Raw genomic sequence first — 21,858 nt, forward strand, 5'->3', positions numbered from 1 at the left:
CTACAGAAAAAGTCAGGAACCTTCCCGCTAGCCATGATTGGCTGAGATAATGAATGGGCTGGACATGCCGAGAGATGAGTTTTTGATTGGTCTGCCGTGTAGCATCTTCAGTCTGGACATTCACTTCCTAGTGGAAAGCTATGGCTTGCAACAACACCTGACTCCGTAGTTCAGGCAGCTGCCACAGATCAAGCAGTACCAGCACTTCAGGTGAATATTATTTTCATTGCATTGTATTAGGTTATTCTTCTTATCTAAACTTGGGAGGTGAATTGATGTTACGCAAGGTTGTAATGTCCTCTTAATTTTTTATTTTATTTCCTGTTTTACAGCTTCGATGCTCTGGAGCCTGGTATTGTTGTCTCCAAGGAGCATTCGGACTCAGTCATGACCAGGTTTCCTGACATCCTTCCTCCCATAGATGGTCTGCCTGTACAAGCACCACCTGGACTGGACACTGCTAGACAAACATATATTTTTGACAAGATCAGGGAGTTTTGCGACGAAGAGGCTATGGACATCACATGCCCTGCACCAAAGTCAATGGCAGCACAGAAACAGGCTCTCCGAATATAGATTCCGTTGTTCATGCGTGGTTTGGACAGGGGGTGAGTTCCCAGTCATCAACACTATCTGCAGTGCCTCTATTCACATGACTCTCTCCTAACACACATGCCATACGTTGCTACCACAATTAAAACATTTTATCCTGCTGCTCAACCACTTTCCCTTGATTGTATGCATATAACTACCTCATACGTCACTGATATCGTTATTGATATTGTTCTTGTACATACTGTATATTATTTTGCTTTTTTTTCTACTGGCATTGACACTTGTTATTTTTTTCTTTATATTGACACTATCTATTTTTGATATTGCTACTATGCAAGTAACCATTTAGCTTTACCGTTTACACCTTCTGTAGAGACCCATCCACTTAATTTGGTGTTATGTAGCAAAATTTGAAACTGTGTTTTTTACATTGGATAAAAGCAGAGACACAGGGCTACAAAATGGTATATCTTACGCTGTATTTGAGGAACAATGGGAAAGTAATTCTGCTTTGAAAGTTGATAAACGTGTAACCTCACTTTTGAGAAAATGTCCCTTGAATGTTTTGGTACACCTACTGGAGAGCTCTTCTTTGTCTACACCCATTGTTCACACCCTCTTAACCTCTCTAGGGCAGGTGGCACCAAATCGTCCCACCTACGTAACAGCCAGTTGAATCCTGTGGCGCGATTTTCAAATACCTTAGAAATGCTATTACTTCAATTTCTCAAACATATGACTATTTTACAGCTATTTAAAGACAAGACTCTCGTTAATCTAACCACACTGTCCGATTTCAAAAAGGCTTTACAACGAAAGCAAAACATTAGATTATGTCAGCAGAGTACACAGCCAGAAATAATCAGACACCCATTTTTCAAGCTAGCATATAATGTCATAAAAACCCAGAAGACAGCTAAATGCAGCACTAACCTTTGATGATCTTCATCAGATGACACACCTAGGACATTATGTTATACAATACATGCATGTTTTGTTCAATCAAGTTCATATTTATATCAAAAACCAGCTTTTTACATTAGCATGTGACGTTCAGAACTAGCATACCCCCCGCAAACTTCCGATGAATTTACTAACAATTTACTAAATTACTCACGATAAACGTTCACAAAAAGCATAACAATTATTTTAAGAATTATAGATACAGAACTCCTCTATGCACTCGATATGTCCGATTTTAAAATAGCTTTTCGGTGAAAGCACATTTTGCAATATTCTAAGTAGATAGCCCGGCATCACAGGGCTAGCTATTTAGACACCCACCAAGTTTAGCACTCACCAAAATCAGATTTACTATTAGAAAAGTTTGATTACCTTTGCTGTTCTTCGTCAGAATGCACTCCCAGGGCTTCTACTTCAATAACAAATGTAGGTTTGGTCCAAAATAATCCATAGTTATGTTCCAACAGCGGCGTTTTGTTCGTGCGTTCAAGACACTATCCCAATGGTAAATAACGGTCATGCGCACGGCGCATTTCGTGACAAAAGATTTCTAAATATTTCATTACCGTACTTCGAAGCATGTCAACCGCTGTTTAAAATCAATTTTTATGCCATTTTTCTCGTAAAAAAGCGATAATATTCCGACCGGGAATCTGCAATTAGGTAAACAGCCGAAAGAAAATACAGCACGGGGTCGACTCGGGCACGAGCCTAATTCCTTTGTCCTCTTATTGGCCACTTGGCAAAGGCGATTATGTGTTTCAGCCAGAGGCTGCCTCGTCATCGTTCAGATTTTTCCCGGGCTCTGAGAGCCTATGGAAGCCGTAGGAAGTGTCACGTTACAGCTAAGATCCCCACTCTTCAATAAACAGAGACAAGAAGAACGACTCCTTGTCAGACAGGCCACTTCCTGCATGAAATCTTCTCAGGTTTTTGCCTGCCATATGAGTTAGAAACTTTCGGGTGTTTTCTATCCAAAGCCAATAATTATATGCATATTCTAGTTACTGGGCAGGAGTAGTAACCAGATTAAATCGGGTACGTTTTTTATCCGGCCTTGCAAATACTGCCCCCTAGCCCTAACAGGTTTTAAGGTGGTCTGTCACATATGGAGACAATCTAGGAAATAATGCTGTGTGTGAACGGCAAAGTTAGTAGGGTTGAAGTAAACTGCCATCCTCTAACACAGTATAAAACTACTTCAGATGTTAATCACTAACCTATCGCTAGTGATCTATCACTTCCGCCTGTATGTATTTGCACTTGCGCATGCATGTGTGTGTGCATGCGTGCCTGCCGAACCAGCTAGCTGTTTCTAGTGGTTGAGAGTACCATACGCTATCTATCAGTTGTGGGTCACATTTTTGTTTTAGTGCTTACATCCATCTGCTCTTAATTTATGGCCCTCTTCCCTTGGGTTGGTGTTTGTGGGAATGAGACAAGTAAGATGAGAGCCACATAAACTGCACAGACTGGGCTAAGGGTTTAGGATTGGACATGGATTGAGGTAGTAACAGCAGTAACACTTTAGGATCTGACAAGCACAATTTCCAATCTCTACTTTTGGCTTCCCCTGTGCATAGAACACTTGAGCAAAGAAAGACAGTATCAACAACTATCAGGCAAGATCACAAAGGGTGTGTGTGTGCCTGTGTTCTTACTTACGCAGAACTGCGATGAAGCTCTGGTTATCCAGGAGAACCCACAGTCCAAAGCCCATGATCAATGCTCCAAAGATCTACAGAGGGAAAAGGAATTGAGTTACAAGGTGGCACTCTTTTTCATGGTCCTTAGAGCCAGATAGCAACAATTGTCCTGGACCAGTACAATACAATACAGGCAGGTAGATTCTTACTGTAAATGTTGGGCTCATTGCAAACCAGATCAGTGAGATAACAAATAGAGACAACTGGAAAAGCGGTGTGTCTCTAAAATAAGAAATTATACTATGTCTGCTCCCTCTCTTTTCTCTCTTATTTTTCAAGTCTGGTGCACTCAGCCTGTTGTTACATTGGTATCGTTTGTATCATTTTACTTTGCCTGGGAGAACTATTAGCAAGTGACTAGGCTTAGTTGTACCACAGGCTCTGACATAGAAACAAACAGAGCATGGCTTTGTGTCCATGGTTGCACCTTTACAATGCAGAAAACCACTTCTCTCTAGTTCAAACCGTTCAAAACTAAAGACCTATTTTACCGGAGCTAAAGAAAATTACTTCTAGCATAGTTTCGTGGAACTCTCTGAAAACCTCTTATGGACAGGCGTTCTGCTAGCAGATGGTATCTAGATGCATGGAAGGGATCATTTGGTTGACAACATTGTGAACCTCACCCCTTTTTAAAGGGGTAGACACAAATTAATCATCATGAGTAAGGAAAAATAGTTTAAATAAAACCTATTTAATCTATAAAATACTTCTTAACAGAAAATTTATGATTTTGCAGTAGAGGTCGACCGATTATGATTTTTCAACGCCAATACCGATAACGATTATTGGTGGACCAAAAAAGCCGATACCGATTAATCGGCCGATTTTTTACATTTTTTATTTGACTTTTTTTTTGTTGTAATAATGACAATTACAACAATACTGAATGAACACTTATTTTAACTTAATATAATACATCAATAAAATCAATTTAGCCTCAAATAAATAATGAAACTTTGGTTTAAATAATGCAAAACAAAGTGTTTGAGAAGAAAGTAAAAGTGCAATATGTGCCATGTAAGAAAGCTAATGTTTAAATGCCTTGCTCAGAACATGGGAACATATGAAAGCTGGTGGTTCCTTTTAACACGAGTCTTCAATATTCCCAGGTAAGAAGTTTTAGGTTGTAGTTATTATAGGAATTATAGGACTATTTCTCTCTATACGATTTGTATTTCATATACCTTTGACTATTGGATGTTCTTATAGGAACTTTAGTATTGCCAGTGTAACAGTATAGCTTCCGTCCCTCTCCTTGCTCCTACCTGGGCTCGAACCAGGAACACATCGACAACAGCCACCCTCGAAGCAGCGTTACCCATGTAGAGGAAGGGGAACAACTACTCCAAGTCTCACAGCGAGTGACGTTTGAAACGCTATAAGCGCGCACCCCGCTATCTAGCTAGCCATTTCACATCGGTTACACCAGCCTAATCTTGGGAGTTGATAGGCTTGAAGGGGTGGGTATAATTTGTGGAACGTTACAACAGGAATCTGTTCCAAAAAACGTAAAGTAAAAGGTTGCCAACCAACAACGCATACAAAGTAGCAACGCATACAAACCTAGCTAGCTAGCTGCCGAATAGGCATCAACTCACCATGTAGCTTATTCTTAATGTTTGTCCATAGGCAAACAGACATGTGAGGGCAGACATTTTTCGGAATAAACGTGATGAGTGAAAAACGCAATGAAATAGACCACTCCCTACCCGGTATCTTATTCTGCCGCTATACAACTTTGTATGCGTTGTTTTTTGGCAACCTTGTTATTTACGAAGTTTTTGGAATAGATTCCTGTTGGAACGTTCCACAAATTATACCCACCCGGGTTGAAGTCATAAACACTTCGCTGTGCTTGAAGCACAGCTAAGTGCTGTTTGAATTAATGTTTACGAGCCTGCTGGTGCCTACCACCACTCAGTCAGACTGCTCTATCAAATCATAGACTTAATTATAATATAATAAACACACAGAAATATACGAGCCTTAGGTCATTAATATGGTAGAATCCGGAAACTATCATCTCGAAAACAAAAGTTTTTTCTTTCAGTGACATACAGAACCGTTCCGTATTTTATCTAACGGGTGGCTAACTCTAAATATTCCTGTTAAGCATTGATGTTTATGGTTAAGTGCATTGGTGCAACGACAGTGCTTTTTTCGCAAATGCGCTTGTTAAATCAACACCCATTTGTCGAAGTAGGCTGTGATTCAATGAAAATTAACAGGCACCGCATCGATTATATGCAACGCAGGACACGTTAGATAAACTAGTAATATCATCAACCATGTGTAGTTAACTAGTGATTATGTTAAGGATAGTTTTTTCTAAGTCTAATGCTAGCTAGCAACTTACCTTTGCTTCTTGCTGCCCTCGCGTAACAGGTAGTCAGCCTGCCATGCAGGCTCCTTGTGGAGCGCAATGTAAGGCAGGTGGTTAGAGCGTTGGACTGGTAACCGAAGGTTGAAAAAACGAATCCCCCCTGAACAAGGCAGTTAACCCCCGTTCCTAGGCCGTCATTGAAAATAAGAATGTGTTCTTAATCTGACTTGCCTAGTTAAATAAAGGTGTAAAAAAAAAAAAAAAAAAAAATTTTTGGCAAATTGGTGGCCAAAAATACCGATTACCGATTGTTATGAAAACTTGAAATCGGCCCTAATTAATCGGCCATTCCGATTAATCGGGCGATCTCTATTTGGCAGTATGAATTAGATGAGATGGAGGTCATTACCACTAAATTCATTAATCAAAAAATGCTAGGTAATTTTTTTATCCCATCAATGTGTGCCACGGTTCAAAAAAGGTTAGGAACCACTGGTCTACACCACACCTTCTCTACTGTAACAGATCCGTTAGTCTCCCATTCAGACTAACCTAACACATAAAGGGCCAGATTGAAAAGTTCTGAAAGAGAACTAGCCAATAGAGGAGCCAGGTCTTGACCAGAACCTAAAGGTCTGAACCTGATCAGAGTTTCTTATTTAATTTTCATTTCCGATCCAGATCACGTCCTTTTCCGACACTCACCTCCAGCAACGCACGGATGTGTCAGACAGCCAGATTATCCGGCAATTATCTGGTAACGAGTCTATAAAGTGTAGCCTAGCAGTTAGCGCGTTGGGCCAGTAACCGAAAGGTCGCTGGTTTGAATCTCCGAGCTGACAACATGAAAGATTTGTCAATGTGCCCTTGAACAAGGCACTTCACCCTAATTGCTCCTGTAAGTCTCTCTGGATATGTTCCAAATTGAGCAGCAGCTGCTGAAAAAATGAGCTCCTACAAATATTGAAATTTACATGTTTTTTTTTTGATTTTTAGAGTGAAGTACATTGGACAAAAGCAAAAGAAAACTGCAGTTATCTTAGCTAGCTGAATTGTTTACCAGTTGCTAAGCAGTTGCTAGGGACTCTCCTGGAAGAAGCTAGCTAGTTAACAAAGAATAACAAAGAATATCTAGTTAACAGAAGAAAAGAAAGACAAAATAAGGACAGAAGAAAAAGGACATCAAAGTGAAACAGTCCTCTAAAGACACAAGAGACAATAGTACAAGAAACAACGCTTCTATTGCGTTTATATTCTATTTCTATAGCTTCTTCAAGGTTTCCAAGATTGCGTAGCAGTCAGATGTCCTTTGTCCTCGTCTTGTCCCGTGTGTATGTATTTTATGTAGTTTTCTTCGCATATCTTTTTGTATATTTTTTCTAGAAACTCAACTTCAAAACACTCTCCTGCAACACGCCTCACCAAATGTGTTGTTTTTTTGTTTTTTTTCCCCCAAAAGTTTATTTTTTCCCCCAAAAGTATTATTCACCTCGTAAAGCTATCGCCAGTTTTGTACAATGCGACTCAGACCAGAGCATACCTACAAAGCATTACATGGGCTTGCTCCTACCTATCTTTCCGATTTGGTCCTGCCGTACATACCTACACGTACGCTATGGTCACAAGACGCAGGCCTCCTAATTGTCCCTAGAATTTATAAGCAAACGGCTGGAGGTAGGGCTTTCTCCTATAGAGCTCCATTTTTATGGAATGGTCTGCCTACCCATGTGAGAGACGCAGACTCAGTCTCAACCTTTAAGTCTTTACTGAAGACTTATCTCTTCAGTAGGTCCTATGATTAAGTATAGTCTGGCCCAGGAGTGTGAAGGTGAACGGAAAGGCTGGAGCAACGAACCGCCCTTGCTGTCTCTGCCTTGTCGGTTCCCCTCTTCCCACTGGGATTCTCTGCCTCTAACCCTTTTACAGGGGCTGAGTCACTGACTTACTGGTGTTCTTCCATGCCGTCCATGGGAGGGGTGCGTCACTTGAGTAGGTTGAGCCACTGACGTGGTCTTCCTGTCTGGGTTGGCGCCCCCCCCTTGGGTTGTGCCGTGGCGGACATCTTTGTGGGCTATACTCGGCCTTGTCTTCGGACGGTAAGTTGGTGGTTGTAGATATCCCTCTAGTGGTGTGGGGGCTGTGCTTTGGCAAAGTGGGTGGGGTTATATCCTGCCTGTTTGGCCCTGTCCGGGGGTATCATCGGATGGGGCCACAGTGTCTTCTGATCCCTCCTGTCTCAGCCTCCAGTATTTATGCTGCAGTAGTTCATGTGTCGGGGGGCTAGGGTCAGTCTGTTACATCTGGAGTATTCTCTTGTCTTATCCGGTGTCCTGTGTGAATGTAAATATGCTCTCTCTAATTCTCTCTTTCTCTCTTTCTTTCTTTCTCTCGGAGGACCTGAGCCCTAGGACCATGCCTCAGGACTACCTGGCATGATAACTCCTTGCTGTCCCCAGTCCACCTGGCCATGCTGCTGCTCCAGTTTCAGCTGTTCTGCCTGCGGCTACGGAACCCTGACCTGTTCACCGGACGTGCTTGTTGCACCCTCGACAATTACTATGATTATTATTATTTGACCATGCTGGTCATTTACGAACATTTTAACATCTTGACCATGTTCTGTTATAATATCCACCCGGCACAGCCAGAAGAGGACTGGCCACCCCTCATAGCCTGGTTCCTCTCTAGGTTTCTTCCTAGGTTTTTGGCCTTTCTCAGGAGTTTTTCCTAGGGAGTTTTTCCCAGCCACCGTGCTTCTTTCACATGCATTGCTTGCTGTTTGGGGTTTTAGGCTGGGTTTCTGTACAGCACTTTGAGATTTCAGCTGATGTACGAAGGGCTATATAAATAAATTTGATTTGATTTGATACCGGACCTATTTTCTCTCCATTCCCCGAATTTCTACCGCAAGCTCTGGACATTTACACCTGGATCTTGCAGCTAACTAGCTGCTATCCGAGTGACTATTGGCTAACGTCGATTGCGGAGCAAACACCAATTATCCCGGAGCTAGCCAGCTGAAGAGTTCCATCAGCCACTCCTGGGCTACAATCACCTATCCGGACCCGTTTTACTGACGATGCGGAGGCCCACCGGGCCTTCACGACTGGAATTCGTTATCTGCCCGAGGGAGTTATTCAACTGGCCCCTCCATCGCAACGTAACCTGAACGCCCATCTGCTAACTGCGGCCCGCTAATCGCTAGCTGTCTTGAGCATATCGGCTGCTATCTGAACAGGTCTATCAAACAATCTTCTTGGACCACTATAACTATTTTGACAATTGGATTGGTCCCCTCTACCACACGGAACCCACTAATCTACAGATGGAAACGCACGCTGTGGCTAAAAACAGACCTCCATCTTCTGCAAGCTTGCTACCCATGGCTCGGCTAGCTGGCTGAATCGCCGTGACCCCAACCAACCTCACTACTCACTGGACCCTCATGATTATTCGGCAAAGCATGCCTATCCTTAATGTCAATATGCCTTGTCCATTGCTGTTCTGGTTAGTGTTTATTGGCTTATTTCACTGTAGAGCCTCTAGCCCTGCTCATTATACCTTACCCAACCCTTCAGTTACACCACCCACAGATGCGATGACATCACCTGGTTTCAATTATGTTTCTAGAGACAATATCTCTTTCATCATCACTCAATGCCTAGGTTTACCTCCACTGTATTCACATCCTACCATACCTTTGTCTGTACACTATACCTTGAATCTATTTCATCGCCCCCAGAAACCTGCTCCTTTTACTCTCTGTTCCGGACGTCTTAGACGTCCAATTCTCATGGCTTTCAGCCGTACCCTTATCCTACTCTTCCTCTGATCCTCTGGCGATGTAGAGGTGAATCCAGGCCCTGCAGTGCCTAGCTCCACTCCTATTCCCCAGGCGCTCTCTTTTGATGACTTCTGTAATCGTAAAAGCCTTGGTTTCATGTATGTTAACATTAGAAGCCTCCTCCCTAAGTTTGTTTTATTCACTGCTTTAGCACACTCTGCCAACCCGGATGTCTTAGCCGTGTCTGAATCCTGGCTGAGGAAGACCATCAATAACTCTGAAATCTCCATCCTTAACTACAACATTTTCAGACAAGATAGAACAGCCAAAGGGGGCGGTGTTGCAATCTACTGCAGAGATAGCCTGCAGAGTTCTGTCCTACTATCCAGGTCTGCACCCAAACAATTTGAACTTCTACTTTTAAAAATCCACCTCTCTAAAAACAAGTCTCTCACCGTTGCCGCCTGCTATAGACCACCCTCTGCCCCCAGCTGTGCTCTGGATACCATATGTGAACTGATTGCCCCCCATCTATCTTCAGAGCTCGTGCTGCTAGGTGACGTAAACTGGGACATACTTAACACCCCGGCCATCCTACAATCTAAGCTTGATGCCCTCAATCTCACACAAATTACCAATGAACCTACCAGGTACAACCTCAATGCCATAAACACGGGCACCCTCATAGATATCATCTTAACCAACTTGCCCTCTAAATACACCTCTGCTGTTTTCAACCAAGATCTCAGCGAATACTGCCTCATTGCCTGCATCCGTAATGGGTCAGCGGTCAAACGACCTCCACTCATCACTATCAAACGCTCAGCGATCACTATCAAACACTTCAGCGTGCAGGCCTTTCTAATCGACCTGGCCGGGGTATCCTGGAAAGATATCAACCTCATCCCGTCAGTAGAGGATGCCTGGTTATTTAAAAAAATGCCTTCCTCACCATCTTAAATCAGCATGCCCCATTCAATACATTTAGAACCAGGAACAGATATAACCCTTGGTTCTCTCCAGACCTGACTACCCTTAACCAACACAAAAACACCCTGTGGCGTTCTGCATTAGCATCGAACAGCCCCCGTGAAATGCAACTTTTTAGGGAAGTTAGAAACCAATATACACAGGCAGTTAGAAAAGCCAAGGCTAGCTTTTTCAAGCAGAAATTTGCTTCCTGCAACACAAACTCAAAAAAGTTCTGGGACATTGTAAAGTCCATGGAGAATAAGAGCACCTCCTCCCAGCTGCCCACTGCACTGAGGATAGGAAACTCTGTCACCACCGATAAATCCACTATAATTGAGAATTTCAATAAGCATTTTACTACGGCTGGCCATGCTTTCCACCTGGCCACCCCTACCCCGGTCAACAGCACTGCACCCCCCACAGCAACTCGCCCAAGCCTTCCCCATTTCTCCTTCTCCCAAATCCAGTCAGCTGACGTTCTAAAAGAGCTGCAAAATCTGGACCCCACAAATCAGCCAGACTAGACAATCTGGAACCTTTCTTTCTAAAATGATCTGCCGAAATTGTTGCAACCCCTATTACTAGCCTATTCAACCTCTCTTTCGTGTCGTCTGAGATTCCCAAAGATTGGAAAGCAGCTGCGGTCATCCCCCTCTTCAAAGGGGGGACACTCTTGACCCAAACTGCTACAGACGTATATGTATCCTACCCTGCCTTTCTAAGGTCTTTGAAAGCCAAGTTAACAAACAGATCACCGACCATTTCGAATCCCACCGTACCTTCTCCGCTAGCTTTAAGCACCAGCTGTCAGAGCAGCTCACAGATCACTGCACCTGTACATAGCCCATTTATAAATAGCCCAAACAACTACCTCTTCCCCTACTGTATTTATTTATTTTGCTCCTTTGCACCCCAGTATTTCTACTTTGCACACTCATCTACTGTCAAATCTACCATTCCAGTGTTTCAATTGCTATATTGTATTTACTTCGCCACCATGGCCTATTTATTGCCTTTACCTCCCTTATCTCACCTTATTTGCTCACATTGTATATAGACTTATTTTTCTACTGTATTATTGACTGTATGTTTGTTTTACTCCATGTGTAACTCTGTGTTATATGTGTCGAACTGCTTTGCTTAATCTTGGCCAGGTCGCAGTTGTAAATGAGAACTTGTTCTCAACTTGCCTACCTGTTTAAATAAAGGTGAAATAAAAATAATATATATATATATATATATATATATATCAGTGTCTGCTAAATAACTCAAATGTAAAAATGTAGCCTAAAGTGCAGTGTGGAATTTATAGGGACCATGTCTGGTAGTGGGGGGGTCAACCCAAAAGATGAGAGGTTCCTAATTCACCACTTTCCCTTGGCTTGGAAATGGAAACCCGATTGAGACCTCTTCATTTAGACTAGAGGGTTTGTTTCAACCTCATTAGGTCCAAATAAACTAGTACTATGTAGCCCACTACTAGCCTCTGTCCACAGATGCTTTCCATTAAGGGCGGTGAGTGTTCACATCAAAAGCTTGAGTCACATTTACTACACACAGACACACAGAGAGTAAATTGGAGAGGAGGTAAAGAGTCAGGTTGGACATCATCAGTGAAGGTTTAATATAGGAGCTGTTGTGTCAGTTTCAGGATGGACTGTCTGGGTTTTGATCAAATACACTTGTAGGTTGCGTTTGAAGAGTGCCAGGTAAAGTCTTTTGACCTCAATGGTATTTCCTTCCTTTCTAGAAGATGAAAACCACCAGTTCTGAATGTGTACAGTACTACAACACTTATCAGTTTGGAAAATAACATGTACTCTGCTAATCTCTGGGATATTTCAATAAACAGCCTACCATATTCAAATGATAATGAAAACAGGAACAACATGGAAAGAACAGCAAACAGAAACTGGGCAGTGGGCACTGGACACACACATTTTCTATGAATGATCTTCAATAGCTACTAGTCATTATACACGTAGAGTAATATTCTCTTAAATCAGATGGATTTGATGCAAATGAAGGCTACAGTGGCTGGGGTTGTCGTAGATATCCATTGACATAGATAGCAGGCTAGGGCTGAAGGTGGTGATGTCACTTACAAAGAAGAGGAGGTTGAAGAGGAACAGGAAGTACTTAGTTGCTGTGATGCATCCCTTCCCCATGGTTACGACTCTGCAACTGAGAGAAAGAAACAGTTAGGTTAGATGAAGGCTACTTTTTATTTGTTTTATTTTACCTTTATTTAACTAAGCATGCCAGTTAAGAACAAATTCGTATTTTTACAATGACGGCCTACACCGGCCAAACCCGGACGACGCTGGGCCAATTGTGCACCGCCCTATGGAACTCCCAATCACAGCCGGTTGTGATACAGCCTGGATTCAAACCAGGATGTCTGTAGTGACGCCTCAAGCACTGAGATGCAGTGCCTTAGACCGCTGCGCCACTCGGGAGCTACAGTAGTATAATTAGGCTACAAAGTAAAGTTAGGGCTGCAAAATTACAGAAATATTCCCAAAGTTTCAGAAATCCCAGTTGGAGGATTCCCTGAATCAGGAGGGAATAAGCAGGGAGGCAAACCTCCAACTGGAATCCTTCAACACAGCAAATCACAGTACGGCACAGCGTGAGAGAGTTTTGGTGTCCTTTTAAAGTTTTCAACAGATTTGCACTCCTGCCCCTGACTACTTGCTGGCACTGAAAAACAACAGAGCAAGAGAGAGGGAGCGAGAGAAAGAGAGATGGTGAGGCAGAGAGAGAGAAAGAGAAACCCCCTCCAGAACTCTAATCCTATACACAGCAGGGGTCCTGGTTAAAACAGTAATTTGATCTTCACAGCACCGACATGGCTCATTCTCAACAGACATACAGTGCTGTACGGAATGGCCCAAATATCATACCACAATATTTTTTTATGATATGGCGGTATGTGACAGCATTTTTGAATAATACAAGTTCTAAATATGCTTCATAAGTGGTGCATGACCCTAGGGTGGCAACACAAATTATAGGTGGGGTTTTTTCCATGCTGGTTGTTATATACTGTTCAATCCAACTTCAATCAATAATTTTCAGCATTTTCATTAATTTCTGCATTTCCTGCACTCATTTCTTATCATTTCCACACTGTGCCACATAGGGCTGCATGATATGGGCAAACTAGATAAAAACACTTGGGTGATCTGTTGAAATCATGGAAATATAATGACTATTGTAAATAGTTGGAATACAGTGGGCAGCACTTCTAAAATATTGCTCTTTTTTGTTTTGTTTTTTCACCTTTATTTAACCAGGTATGCTAGTTGAGAACAAGTTCTCATTTACAACTGTGACCTGGCCAAGATAAAGCAAAGCAGTGCAACACAAACAACAACACAGAGTTACACATGGAATAAACAAGCGTACAGTCAATAACACAATAGAAAAAAAAGGAAGTCTATATACAGTGTGTGCAAATGGCGTGAGGAGGTAATGCAATAAATATGCCATAGTAGCGAAGTAATTACAATTTAGCAGATTAACACTGGAGTGATAGATGGGCAGATGATGATGTGCAAGTAGTGATACTGGTGTGCAAAAGAGCAGAAAAGTAAATAAAAACAATATGGGGATGAGGTAGGTAGATTGGGTGGGCAATTTACAGATGGACTATGTATCGCTGAAGTCTCCAGCTTCAGCGATTTTTGCAATTCGTTCCAGTCACTGGCAGCAGAGAACTGGAAGGAAAGGCGGCCAAAGTAGGTGTTGGCTTTGGGGACGACCAGTGAGAGCGTGTGCTACGGGTGGGTGTTGTTATCGTGACCAGTGAGCTGAGATAAGGCGGAGCTTTACCTAGCATAAACTTATAGATGACCTGGAGCTAGTGGGTCTGGCGACAAATATGTAGCGAGGGCCAGCCAACTAGAGCATACAGGTCCCAGTGGTGGGTGGTATAAGGGGCTTTGGTAACAAAACGGATGGCACTCCAGTTTGCTGAGTAGAGTATTGGAAGCTATTTTGTAGATGACATCGCCGAAGTCGAGGATCGGTAGGATAGTCAGTTTTACTAGGGTAAGTTTGGTGACGTGATTGAAGGAGGCTTTGTTGCAAAATAGAAAGCTGATTCTAGATTTGATTTTGGATTGGAGATGTTTAATATGAGTCTGGAAAGAGAGTTTACAGTCTAGCCAGACACCTAGGTATTTGTAGTTGTCCACATATTCTAGGTCTGAACCGTCCAGAGTAGTGATGGTAGTCGAGCGTGCGGACGTGGGCAGCGAACGGTTGAAAAGCATGCATTTGGCTTTACTAGCGTTTAAGAGCAGTTGGAGGCCACGGAAGGAGTGTTGTATGGCATTGAAACTTGTTTGGAGGTTAGTTAACACAGTGTCCAAAGAAGGGCCAGATGTATACAGAATGATGTCGTCTGCGTAGAGGTGGATCAGGGAATCCCCCGCAGCAAGAGCGACATCGTTGATATATACAGAGAAAAGAGTTGGCACGAAAATTGAACCCTGTGGTACCCCCATAGAGACTGCCAGAGGTCTGGACAACAGGCCCTCCAATTTGACACATTGAACTCTATCTGAGAAGTAGTTGGTGAACCAGGCGAGGCAGTCATTTGAGAAACCAAGGCTGTCGAGTGTGCCGATACGAATACGGTGATTGACAGAGTCGAAAGCCTTGGCCAGGTCGATGAAGACGGCTGCACAGTACTGTCTTCTATCGATGGCAGTTATGATATCGTTTAGTACCTTGAGCGTGGCTGAGGTACACCCGTGACCAGCTTGGAAACCGGATTGCACAGCAGAGAAGGCAAGGTGGGATTCGAAATGGTCAGTGATCTGTTTGTTAACTTGGCTTTCGTAGACTTTAGAAAGGCAGGGCAGGATGGATATAGGTCTGTAACAGTTTGGGTCTAGAGTGTCACCCCCTTTGAAGAGTGGGATCACCGCGGCAGCTTTCCAATCTTTAGCAATCTCGGACAATACGAAAGAGAGGTTGAACAGACTAGTAATAGGGGTTGCAACAATGGCAGTGGATAATTTTAGAAAGAGAGTGTCCAGATTGTTTAGCCCAGCTGATTTGTACGGCTCCAGGTTTTGCAGCTCTTTCAGAACATCTGTTATCTGAATTTGGGTGAAGGAGAAGCTGGGGAGGCTCGGGCAAGTAGCTGTGGGGAGTGCGAAGCTGTTGGCCGGGGTTAGGGTAGCCAGGAGGAAAGCATGACAACGAATGATAAAGCCTGGGAGGAATTATTGTGACAGGGTAGGAACAAAAGTGTTGGTCAGTGTTTCCCAGCTGATCCTAATTAGATGTTATATTTTTGTTTTCTCTTACGTCATGTAGCTAGCTAGCTAACATATTAATGCTAGCCTATTCCTCTCTGATTTAGAAGATATAGTTGCACAAACAAAATGCTGATCTAAGCCTACATCAGCACTGTTATGAGCCTGTTTTAGCTAACTACGTTTGCGCTGACTAAATGAGTACATTTAGCTAGCCAGCTGACGCAATTTATTTACTTGCTAAGAAAATACAAACTATCTGTTTGCAGACAGTAAGATACACAAACAAATAGTGTAATAATAGAACGCTTGCAGATTTATAATGAGAAGCAAAGTGGAAAGCAGCATCATTGTCCTGTTGCATCTAACCATGCCGACAGAGTAAACTGCTACTTGTCGGTAAGTGCCCGTGACTCCGAGGTCGAGCAACAACTTGCTCTCCTTGAGTGACGGGGGAAAGGGCTGGGTGTGGGAAGCGCATGGGGAAGTGGCAAGCAGAAGGAGAGGAAGAGAGACAACTCATCTAGCATATGAGGTGAAATATAAAAACAGCATTGGAGTGGCGTATCACATTTAACAAACCAAACATTGAAATACCATTGCAGAAAGTAAAATAAAAACCCAAACCGGTCCATGCAGCAATACTGGTATATAGTAAAAGAGGGTATACTGCCTATCCCTACAGTGCTGTTTCACCCCCAGTCCTTAATATCCCCAAGTCCTGTGTTAGAGCATATATTGCAATTCTACTGTCATCTCCACTTCTAAACAACAACCCCTTTTTACAGTGTGTAGGGATGTAACGATTCACCCATACTGGTCGCAGATTCAAATGTTTAAGTTCAGACTGCATCGGTCTGCGGACCCCAAACCGATCCAAATGTAGAATGCATTGGTCAGAAAATCAGTTCAAACTGTTAGGCATTGCCGATTCACTAAAATGTTTTGTTCATATTACTTTCTTTCTACCTTCTGAAAATACCTAATGTGACGACTGATGCGTCCTCTCCTTCAATGTCAAACTAAGCATGTAACTGTGTTGATAGTCATTGATCTACAAGTCATTTTGCATGCCGAGCAACCCCATGGAATATCAGTAACCTAGTCAAACTGGGCACAGTGCCCAGCTTTAAGCGCTGACCAACACCAGGTATGCGGCCTGTTCCTGATCTTGAACATCTGCATGGCACTTTCAGCATTCAAATACTAAAGTGGCTTTACTAGTTGAGTGACAACCTATGTCATTTGATAGGTTATTGTTATCTATGCGCTGTTGAAAATGGTCTTTTACCAGAATAAAAGTAAGCTACTGGAGACACAACTCTCATCTGGCTATAGGCTACCTGTTGAATGGAGATTACAATATATTTTAATTAGATTGTTCAGGTTCAACATCAGCAATAGTTTTGATAGTTTGGCTTTAAACAATCACTGTACATGGTCATTTGTATATATACAGGGTTGTTGATAATTTCATTACGAGGACAGCAATCACTTTACCAGGTTGTAACGCCCTGGCCATAGAGAGGGTTTTTTTGTTCTTTATTTTGGTTAGGCCAGGGTGTTACATTGGGTGGGCGTTCTATGTTCATTTTTCTATGTTGGCTGGTTTCTTTGATTTGGCCGTGTGTGGCTCCCAATCAGGCACAGCTGTAGTTCGTTGTTGCTGATTGGGAGTCACACATAAGTAGCCTGTTTTTCCTTTGGGTTTTGTGGGTGATTGTATTCTGTTAGTGTGTTTTCCTGACAGAACTGTTTCTGGTCGTTTTTGTATTGTGTTCGTTCAGTCTATTAAAATTCTAATGATGAACACATCCTCCACTGCACCTTGGTCTAATTCTGACGACGGCCGTTACAGAATCACCCACCAACAACGGACCAAGCAGCGGAGGAAGGAGCAGCACCAGGAGGGGATGAAGCAGCGTGCTCGGGAGGTAATGGCATCCTGGTCGCTGGAGGTTTTGGAGTCAAGGATTGACTGGACATGGGAACAATTATTTGACCACTGCAACAACCTGCCGAGGGAGCGCGACGGACACGAGAGGCAGCCCCCAAAATTTTTTTTGGGGGGGCACACGGGGAGATTGGCGGAGTCAGGCGTTAGACCTGAGCCAATCCCCGTGCTTACCGGAAGCAGCGTGGTACTGGTCAGGCACCGAGTTATGCTGTGAAGCGCACGGTGTCTCCAGTGCGCGCTCATAGCCCGGTGCGCTATAGGCCAGCCCCCCGCAAGTGCCATGCGAGTGTAGGCATCGAGCCAGGACGGATTGTGCCAGCTCAGCGCGTCTGGTCTCCAGTGCGCCGTTTCGGTCCAGGCTATCCTGCGCCGGCTCTGCGCACTGTGTCTCCAGGGCGCTGGGAGGGCTCAGTTCGCCCAATGCCTGCGCTCCGCCCGTGCCGGGCCAAAGTGGGCATTCAGCCTGGAGTATGGGTGAATAGCCTACGTACCAGAACTCCAGTGCTCCCCCACAGCCCGGTTTATCCTGTGCCTCCTCCTCGAACCAGGCCTCCAGTGGGTCTCCCCATCCTGGTCAGTCCTGTGCCTCCTCCACAGACCAGGCCTCCAGTGGGTCTCCCCATCCTGGTCAGTCCTGTGCCTCCTCCACGGACCAGGCCTCCAGTGGGTCTCCCCATCCTGGTCAGTCCTGTGCCTCCTCCACGGACCAGGCCTCCAGTGGGTCTCCCCAGCCTGGTGAGTCCAGTGCCTGCGCCCAGAGCCAGGCCTCCTTCATGTTTCCCCATCCTGGTGAATCCTGGGCCAGAGCCGCCAGAGCCGCCCGCCAGTCCGGAGCCGTCAGAGCAGCCCGCCAGTCCGGAGCCGCCCGCCTGTCCAGAGCCGCCAGAGCCGCCCGCCTGTCCGGAGCAGCCAGAGCCGCCCGTCAGCCTGGAGCCGCCAGAGCCGCCCGCCGGCCCGGAGCCGCCAGAGCCGCCCGCCGGCCCGGAGCCGCACGCCAGCCTGGTGAGTCCTGTGCCTGCGCCCAGGGCCAGGCCTCCTTCATGTCTCCCCAGCCTGGTGAGTCCTGTGCCTGCGCCCAGGGCCAGGCCTCCTTCATGTCTCCCCAGCCTGGTGAATCCTGGGCCAGAGCCGCCCGCCAGCCAGGCGCAGCCAGGGTCGCCCGCCAGTCCTCCGGTGCAGCCAGGGTCGCCCACCAGTCCTCCGGCGCAGCCAGGGGCGCCACCTAAGTGGGCGAAGCCGAGGGTGGAGTGGAGTCCACGTCCCGCACCTGAGCCGCTGCCGTAGGAAGGCCCACCCGGACCCTCCCCTTCAGAGTCAGGTTTTGCGGCCGGAGTCTCCACCTTTGGGGGGGAGGGGCGGGTACTGTAACGTCCTGGCCATAGAGAGGGGTTTTTTGTTCTTTATTTTGGTTAGGCCAGGGTGTTACATTGGGTGGGCGTTCTATGTTAATTTTTCTATGTTGGCTGGTTTCTTTGGTTTGGCCGTGTGTGGCTCCCAATCAGGCACATTTGTAGTTCATTGTTGCTGATTGGGAGTCACACATAAGTAGCCTGTTTTTCCTTTGGGTTTTGTGGGTGATTGTATTCTGTTAGTGTGTTTTCCTGACAGACGGTTTCTGGCCGTTTTTGTTTCGTTTTTGTATTGTGTTCGTTCAGTCTATTAAAATTCTAATGATGAACACATCTTCCGCTGCACCTTGGTCTAATTCTGACGACGGCCGTTACACAGGTGCACTGCATGGCCAAAGCTGGAGGAGAAAAGAAACTCACAAAAAATGTCCAAACGGTCAAAACCATTCAATTCCAAATGGGGGTGAAATCCAAAATAGTGCTATATGTTCATTGGCTATTTATTTTTTATTTTTTATTTTATTTCACCTTTATTTAACCAGGTAGGCAAGTTGAAAACAAGTTCTCATTTACAATTGCGACCTGGCCAAGATAAAGCAAAGCAGTTTGACACATACAACAACACAGAGTTACACATGGAGTAAAACAAACATACAGTCAATAATACAGTAGAAAAATAAGTCTATATACAATGTGAGCAAATGAGGTGAGATAAGGGAGGTAAAGGCAAAAAAAGGCTATGGTGGCGAAGTACATACAATATAGCAAGTAAAACACTGGAATGGTAGATTTGCAGTGGAAGAAAGTGCTAAGTAGAAATAGAAATAATGGGGTGCAAAGGAGCAAAATAAATAAATAAATACATACATACAGTAGGGGAAGAGGTAGTTGTTTGGGCTAAATTATAGATGGGCTATGTACAGGTGCAGTAATCTGTGAGCTGCTCTGACAGCTGGTGCTTAAAGCTAGAGAGGGAGATAAGTGTCATAGCTATGTCATTAGAGGTCGACCGATTAATCGGAATGGCCGATTAATTAGGGCCGATTTCAAGTTTCATAACAATCGGAAATCGGTATCTTTGGACGCCGAATTGGCCGATAAAAAAAAAAAAAAAGTATTATTATATTTATTTTTTTAGACCTTTATTTAACTAGGCAAGTCAGTTAAGAACACATTCTTATTTTCAATGACGGCCTAGGAACGGTGGGTTAACTGCCTTGTTCAGGGGCAGAACGACAGATTTTTACCTTGTCAGCTCAGGGATTCAATCTTGCAACCTTACGGTTAACTAGTCCAACGTTCTAACCACCTGCTTTACATTGCACTCCACGAGGTTACGCGAATGCAGTAAGAAGCTAAGGTAAGTTGCTAGCTAGCATTAAACTTATCTTATAAAAAACAATCAATCAATCATAATCACTAGTTAACTACACATGGTTGATAATATTACTAGTTTATCTAGCCTGTCCTGCGATGCATATAATCGCTTAGGTACACGTTGCTCCAACCATAAACATCAATGCCTTTCTTAAAATCAATACGCAAGTATATATTTTTAAACCTGCATATTTAGTTAATATTGCCTGCTAACATGAATTTCTTTTAACTAGGGAAAATGTGTCACTTCTCTTGCAAACAGAGTCAGGGTATACGCAGCAGTTTGGGCCGCCTGGCTCGTTGCGAACTGTGAAGACTATTTCTTCCTAACAAAGACAGCCGACTTCGCCAAACGGGGATGATTTAATGTTGAGGACCCCTTCCCGCTCTGATCCCGGTACCGGGATTTATTGACAAGATACCATGGCGGGAAATTCAAAACTGCAAGAATCTAATAATTTCAATTTCTCAAACAAACAATCAACAATTTTTCACCATTTGAAAGATTAACATCTCCTAAATCCAACCACATTGTCCGACCACATTGTTCAAAGAGGCTTTACGGCGAAAGCATAAAGTTAGGTTATGTTAGGAGAGTACATTGAAAAAAGCTGTGTGTAATGTTTTGTCAATTCAAAGACAGGCGTCACCAAAAGCAGAAAACCAGCTAAAATTATGCACTAACCTTTGAAAATCTTCATCAGATGACACTCCTAGGACATTATGTTATACAATACATGCATTTTTTGTTCCATCAAGTTCATATTTATATCCAAAAACAGCATTTTACAGTGGCGGTGAAATTCAGAATTTTTTTCTCCTTCAAATGCTTCCGGTGAATCAGTGTTACAATTTACAAAATTACTATTCGAAAACATTGGTAAATTATAATATTGTCATTCAAAGAATTATAGATTAACATCTCGTAAATGCTACCGCATTGCCAGATTTCAAAATAACTTTACTGGGAAATCACACTATGCAATAAACGGGGTGCTATGCTAAGAACAATAGGCTAGGATATACAGGTTAGCACCATCTTGGAACCATCTAATATCAATAATACTATTGTAAATAATCCCTTACCTTTGATTATCTTCATCAGAAGGCACTTCCAGGAATCCCAGGTCCACAACAAATGTGGATTCTTTCGACAAAGTTCATAATTTATGTCCAAATAACTCCAAGTTGTTCCATGTTGTTAGCGCGTTCAGTAGGCTCCTCAAAATGTAGGGGGGGAGTCACGACGAAAAGTTAAAAAATATATATATTTACGTTCGTTCAAACATGTCAAACGTTGTTTAGCATCAATCATTAGGGCCATTTTTAACGTGAAACATCAGTAATATTTCAACCCGAACTCTCCTGTGTCTTGAAAAACGTTTTGAAAAATGTCTCGCCTCACATGAACGCGCATGTGCGCACAAAAATGAAGTGACGACATCCCAGGGACGTCAACTTCTCTTCCTTGTCATCCGGTCTCTGTTCATCATAGACGATTCAAACAACTTTATAAAGATCGTTGACATCTAGTGGAAGCCGTAGGAAGTGCAAAATGAATCCCTTGTCACTGTGTGATCTATTAGCAATGACTCG

General features: G+C 43.7%; 1 protein-coding gene across 1 annotated transcript in view; it reads right to left on the reverse strand.

The window, feature by feature from the left end:
• Positions 1 to 21,858, reverse strand: part of LOC115152433 (CD82 antigen) — a 76,364-nt gene that overhangs the window by 24,343 nt on the left and 30,163 nt on the right. Inside the window, exons 2-3 of the mRNA XM_029697310.1 lie at positions 12,412 to 12,490; positions 3,184 to 3,256 (exon numbers count right to left, since the gene is read on the reverse strand). Coding sequence (XP_029553170.1) covers positions 3,184 to 3,256; positions 12,412 to 12,474 — 136 coding nt within the window. The 5' untranslated portion in view covers positions 12,475 to 12,490. The remainder of the gene's footprint in view (positions 1 to 3,183; positions 3,257 to 12,411; positions 12,491 to 21,858) is intronic.

This window comes from Salmo trutta, chromosome 17 (genome assembly GCF_901001165.1).
Source record: "Salmo trutta chromosome 17, fSalTru1.1, whole genome shotgun sequence".
NCBI lineage: Eukaryota > Metazoa > Chordata > Actinopteri > Salmoniformes > Salmonidae > Salmo > Salmo trutta.